This window comes from Benincasa hispida, chromosome 11 (assembly GCF_027475165.1).
Source record: "Benincasa hispida cultivar pf3 chromosome 11, pf3_genome.v1.1, whole genome shotgun sequence".
Classification (NCBI taxonomy): domain Eukaryota; kingdom Viridiplantae; phylum Streptophyta; class Magnoliopsida; order Cucurbitales; family Cucurbitaceae; genus Benincasa; species Benincasa hispida.
The window spans coordinates 51,497,528-51,504,006 of record NC_143488.1 but is presented as its reverse complement, the minus strand read 5'-3'; the positions used below and the strand labels follow the sequence as shown (position 1 = coordinate 51,504,006).

Genomic DNA, 6,479 nt, shown 5'->3' with positions numbered 1-6,479 from the left:
TAAGTTCGATTACCCTAAGTCTATCGATTTCAACTAAGCTTCACAATCAAACTGATTACTTAATCAACCGGGCACGATGGCTTTTTCTATATTAGTTAAGCAATAACATTAAGACCGGTAGGAAGATCATCACTAATTAATGAGTAAAGTTGGGTACAATCTAAGTTTCTTGGGGACGAGTGAAGAATTGACTAAATGTTGAAAGAACAACAATGAATTAATAGAACTTCAAATTGTGTATGTTGAGAAATAGAAAATTAATTAGTTTCTGGGGATGATTTTATTATTAAGAAAAAAACAAAAGTATATGTTTCGAATATGTGTTTAGTAGTAGATTTAAGAATCGAATTTTAATTTAAATAATTATTTTAAATGTGTTTTTCTAGTACCGTAGAAAGTGTGTTGGAGATATTTGAACCACAGACCAATTATGTTTGCTATAGCAAATGTGTTTGATATTATAATTGTAAATCATAAAACTAATTGCCGTGACCTACTAAATATTAAGTTGACTATAAACTATTATTAATAATTTATGAATATATTAAGTTTTTTTTGTAAAATTATTATTTTATAATATTATATAATTTATAATACATAATTTAACAAAAAAATGAATTGAATTTATAACATCATAGCCATATTTCTAACCATTTTTACCTTCTTCAATATAAGTATATGTAATGTAACACTAAAAATATACAAATATTGTTTTTAAAAAATTGCATTGTTTAGATCACAAAATCAAAAAATAATTTGTATAAGCAGAATCCAAATTGTCTATGACACATATTTCCTAAATTCAGATAATTTAAAAACATAAAACAAAATTTAGATTTCCAACCTAACATACCGCAATTCTAAAGTATATATATTAATTTTTGGTTTAGGGGTGGAAATGTGAATATACTTATATACCAAGGATGTAAGTGAAAAAAAAACTATATGCTCAAATTGAGAAACATTTTTAAGAATAATAATTAAATGTATAGCAACATTTTTAGAAACTTGAAAATATAGCAAAATTTATTAGTGATAAAGTCCTACCAAAGATATGGTTTATCAATTATAGACATTTGCTAGCGATACAGTCAATCACTGGTAAACTCTAAAAGTTGAATCTAAATCTTGTTATATCTGCAAATTCTTTTGTATTATGATATATCTGCTAATAATTTAGGTTTGATTGTTATATTTGCAATGTCCCTAAAACATGACCTCCACTTAAACCATTAGTAATTGGAAAAAAATTTAGAATCGATATACAAATTTGAAACTCGTTGAAACGTAGACTTACAACAAAATGCAAAAAAGAATTGAATCAATTATCTTATTCCAAGCAAATTTAGTGTATTTTGAAAACAGTTGAATAATATTCAAAATCACTTTGAACATGGCTTTAATTACAAAAAATTAATTTAATATTTTTAATATTTAATTCACACTTTTAATTGCAATTTTTATATCATCAAAATACATATTACTTTTGCATGATTAAAACTATATTTTAAAAAATACCAAAAATGATATTAACCATTTCAAAATTACTCCCAAACATGTCAATCGCTAGTAACATCAATGCTTCAATCCTCAATCAATAAAGATGGCAATAAGTTCCACCCAAAATCAAAATAGTAATAACAGAATCCATGTAGGGAACTACAACCTTTTCTGTTCATGAATGCTAACTTTGTGACAAAAACAAACTCTTTCCACTTTCCCACTTAGCCAAAAAGAAAGTAATTTTATTAAACCAATTGTGTGAAACTAGTATTATGATCTTCATAGAATTCATGTGATCCAAATACAAAGGGACAACTTCAAGCTCATTAGCTATTCTGCAAATTTTACTCAAAAGAGGAATTACAATAAAGATATACACAAAATTTTCAGTATGCAGCCATTATAAAGTTGTTTGGCATGACAAGGAAAGTTCTATACTTATCTCTTTGGTAATCTCTCACTCACATCTTCTGATTATATAGAGACTTGAGAGGTATCAAACTGAACTCTAGCATGTGGCAATGGAGAGATTTACGGGCAAAAGCTTATCTTTTACAAAGATAATCATCCATCCAGAAGCTGTAAACTGTATCTCCCTCACTCATTTACTATTGGCTGCAACTATTTTGACTATTCTGCTTAGCTTAGTCTATTTCAGATCTAGTTATGTTTACCTTATTGACTTTGTCTGTTATTTGCCTCCTGATAATCTGAAAACGTCGGTTGCCAAGTTTATCAAACACTTAGAACTTTGCAACCATTTCGATAAAGAAGGTTTGAATTTCCAAGAAAGAGTCTTTGAGAGGTCAGGTATCGGACCTGACGCTTGTATGCCACCTTCTCTGCATAGAATCCCGCCAGATACTTCCTTTGATAGTACAAGAGAAGAGATCGAAACAGTTCTTTTCACGGTTGTCAACGACCTTCTTTCTAAACACAAAGTTGATCCCCAGAGCATTGACTTTCTGGTGTCTAATTGCAGCCTCTTCTGCCCCACCCCTTCCATTACTTCTATGATAACAAACAAATTTGGATTTAGAAACAATATAAAGAGCTTCAACTTGAGTGGAATGGGCTGTAGTGCTGGAATGGTGTCTATAAGCTTGGCCAAAGATCTCCTGAGAGTATATAAAAACTCGACAGCTTTAGTTCTCAGCATGGAAGCTGTGACACCAAATGGATATAGAGGAAAAAGAAAGTCGATGCTTATTTCGAACACTCTATTCCGAATGGGTGGAGCAGCGATATTGTTATCCAACAAGAAGAAAGACAAGCAGAGAGCAAAATATAAGCTTCAACACCTTGTTCGAACGCATATGGGATCCAATCACCAGGCTTATCAATCTGTTTTTCAGAAACCTGATGAAGATGGGAATGTTGGAGTTTCACTATCTCGAGATCTTCTTCAGGTAGCAGCAAAAGCACTTACAACAAACATATCAGCTTTAGGCCCACTCGTGTTGCCATACTCAGAGCAGCTCCGTTATGGATGGTCTTGGATCACCAAAAAAATTTGGCCATCAGCAAAGGGAAAAGAGCTTTATGTGCCAAATTTCAAGAAGGCTTTTGAGCATTTCTGCATACACGCCGGCGGTAAAGCTGTTATTGATGCTGTAGAGAAGAGTCTCAAGCTGCAAAAGGAGGATGGAGAAGCTTCAAGAATGACATTATACAGGTTTGGCAATACTTCATCTTCTTCTGTATGGTATGAACTCGACTATCTTGAGGCAAAGGGAAAGGTAAAAAGGGGAGATAGGGTTTGGCAAATTGCATTTGGAAGTGGGTTCAAGTGTAACAGTGCGGTCTGGAAATGCATTTCTGAGATTGATCCAAACGCAAGAAGTGCATGGTCAGATAGAATCCATCTATATCCTGTTGACACTGGCAGCCCTGATGTTTCTTCTTGAGATATTGTCCTAAAGTAACCCAACTATAAATTTTTTCTACACAAGCATAGTCTATATTCAAATGGCAGATAAGTACCTTCTTACTTCTGGTCTGAAAGGGGATCATCCATTGTGTGACTAAACTAGAACTAAAATATATATATACATATTTTTTTTAGAGATAAACTGAAACTTCCAGGAAGGAAAAAAAAAACTACATAGTATTTGTCTGCAAGGCCGTACATGTAACAAGTCCAATAAAGAATGCAATCTCGTTTGATTCAGATTAACATAATTTTTTTCCCATGTAAACACACACTACTGTTTCTGCATAGTGTGTTGTTCAGTCAAATCCTTCTCCGGGGATTAACAGTTTTCCATTGGCTTCAATATTTGGAATATTTATTGAGGGTGCAAATGAGATCATCCTTAACTCTGCATTTCACTAATGAATCGATCTCTATCAAAAAGCTCCAGTCTCCAATATCAAAACAAATACACTACATATTGGAATCAATGTAAGGGTTGACCAGTCATACTAACAAAGAACCCTATCATTGATCTCCACATTATTCGACCCAATAATCTACTGTCAAATGAGATCTGCACTCAATGGAGAACACCTATTATCTCCTTCACCTAAAATTTGTTAAGATTCCTATTCTGCACTCTCCATTACTCTTTATTTACTTACCAATACAATCGTTTCTTATTATTTTAAAAGAAAAGTGTTCTAATGAGATTTTGTAGATTTTGACACCTGAGTCTGCTTTGACAGAATCTCTGCAATAAGCTGGCGACCAAATAAATGTGAGTTCTTTAAGATAAGGTTTCTTGTTGACGAGTCAACAACATAACCCTGACCAGGCATCCATCGTAGCAATTGAATAAATAAATCCTTCTTTTCAGGTAGCTCAATGTAGCGTGATGTAGCCATCATAAACAAATCCTGAGGAAGAAGAAGTAACTTAGTTATGGTACCTAAAAGTAAAAAGGTATACAGATTGAAGCCACATAGAAATATTTTATCTGCCTCAAGTCAAAATATCATGGCATTCAACCACCTAAAACAAAAATTTGTAACTTAACTACCTCCCAATATTATAGTAACAGACTTCGTATAATCACGTGAAGCTAAAGACAAGCTAAAACTACAATCAGTTGACATTACCAAAACCTCATTAATCTATGTCCACTGATCATTTTACCTGATCAATCTTATACCCAGAACCATGGATTGCCTTCATTACGTCATTTATCAAGTTGACATTACCGAACTTCATAAATCCAAAAGCAAACTTCCTTATGGCAGGTTTAGAAATTAGCCCTGCATTGTCCTACAAGGAAAAAAAATTCAGCATATGGAAATAGAAGATACACAAAGTATAGAGTTGAAAATTAAATATGGATAAATAAATAATTATTAAATACCTTGACAACAACATAAGCATCTTTGAGAAGTCGACCTGCAATTAGAATGTGCAAAATCTTCTCGTGGAGTGCCTTGCACATTGTTCTTTTACTATATTTCAATATATTGTAAACTGAAAATGCTTCTGAATAAGCTCGTATCTTCCCAAGAGACAATATTAAAGACGAACAGAGCTCCTGCACAATGTCACATTTGGAGTGGATAAACCAATTCTGACCAAGAAAATCTACTGCATTGTTTCCAATGTGAATATGAAATGTAGAAACAAAACTTACAATCTCCCACACTTCAAAATAAAATAAACAAGTCACTTACTCCGAACTTTATATTGAAAATTCCTAATCTCTGTATGGACAAAGTTCTGTTTGTGTGCTACATCAGTTGGAAAAATACAACACATGACATGTTTCTTCAGGGGACCAAATTATTTATTGCTTTAAGATAGAATGAACCAAAGAACAATCAATCATACTTTTTGTATTCAAATCCTTTGGGTTAAACTGTGAACTGTTGAAGTGCTAGATAATTTTCCAGTTGCATCAGATGAAATTATCAACCCAAGAAAAAGTAATGGCCATTTACTCAGCCTGCAGTTACAAATCCAACTCAAATAAAAGATTAGTTGAAGTACTGTCATGATATTATAGAGTTCTTTAAAGTTTAAGACATCAACATTGGCATCTTTAAGAATTGCATTCACCTCAATTCTTAACAAAGAATAGTTCAGCGTATCAATTTCCAAGTGAAACAATAGGGCACAGAGAATAATAGTTGACATTAAAATGCATTCAGTTCTCATTCTTTTTATTCTTTCGTATTCTCTCTTTTTATTCTTTCGTATTCTCTCTCTCCCGACACTGTTTTACATCAGTACTAAAATAGTAGTTAATGACAAATTCCTTCAAAAATATTATTTGATACGATATAACAAAATTTTACCTCCTCTGGTTGGTGGCCTTTACGGTGCATGTCCTCCAAGGTCCTATAACAAAGTAGATATAGTTTCTCCTTAAAGAAATATTTGATTAAGATATGAAAGGTATTATAATCTGGACTGATCGCTAAGTCATCCATTTTCCGAAGCATTTGCATGACACTCTCCATTTCCCCTGCTCTGCAGTAGGCACAGAGCATTGTATTCAATATTACAATGTCATATCTGTCATATGTGGCTTCAAAATCTTTAGCCAACAGTTTTGCCTCTTCTAGAAGCCCACCTCGGCAAAAGGCTGATATCATGATGCTGTGAGCATATCCATCTGTGAGAAGAAAAAAACATTATAGCTCTTGCGGTAGATAAGAAAAGAATACGCAAATTAATTTTGGACGGGCTTGACCTCTACAAAGAGAAATTTTTGACATAAATATGTGAAGAATCAGCCAGAAGTGAAGTTTGACTACTTTAGATGGTGTTAGAAAAGACTCAACACAATGGTTGACAATATGAACTCTAATATGCAAAGATGATTGATTAGGGCATAGCAACTGAAGTTTGTCACTGAGTGGTGTATTAACAAAGAAATTATCTATTATTCAATAATTGAAATTATACATCAACTATTATTACTAGTAAATATAAGCTGAACAAATTAAGAAACTCTACCCAACCAACGATTCAGCAAACAAACTACAACCTAATAACAATAAATAAATAAATA

The 6,479-nt window shown here is 32.7% G+C and overlaps 2 protein-coding genes across 3 annotated transcripts in view; one reads left to right on the top strand and one right to left on the bottom strand.

Moving 5' to 3' along the window:
• The first annotated feature begins 1,730 nt into the window (after nucleotides 1-1,730).
• KCS7 (3-ketoacyl-CoA synthase 7) lies at nucleotides 1,731-3,530 on the top strand. The gene has a single exon (XM_039047847.2). It carries the CDS (start codon nucleotides 2,025-2,027, stop codon nucleotides 3,408-3,410), a length of 1,386 nt encoding a protein of 461 aa, XP_038903775.1. The 5' UTR covers nucleotides 1,731-2,024; the 3' UTR covers nucleotides 3,411-3,530.
• Nucleotides 3,531-3,790: 260 nt separating this feature from the next.
• Nucleotides 3,791-6,479, bottom strand: part of EMB3103 (Pentatricopeptide repeat (PPR) superfamily protein) — a 36,162-nt gene continuing 33,473 nt past the window's right edge. For both annotated transcript variants that reach the window (XM_039047845.2, XM_039047846.2), the window contains exons 7-10: nucleotides 5,761-6,080; nucleotides 4,821-4,997; nucleotides 4,598-4,726; nucleotides 3,791-4,338 (exon numbers count right to left, since the gene is read on the bottom strand). In XM_039047845.2, coding sequence (XP_038903773.1) covers nucleotides 4,123-4,338; nucleotides 4,598-4,726; nucleotides 4,821-4,997; nucleotides 5,761-6,080 — 842 coding nt within the window. In that variant the 3' untranslated portion in view covers nucleotides 3,791-4,122. The remainder of the gene's footprint in view (nucleotides 4,339-4,597; nucleotides 4,727-4,820; nucleotides 4,998-5,760; nucleotides 6,081-6,479) is intronic.

Coding starts and splice junctions, on each gene's coding strand:
- KCS7 (XM_039047847.2), top strand. CDS start 2,025: ATGGAGAGATTTACGGGCAAAAGCTTATCTTTTACAAAGATAATCATC.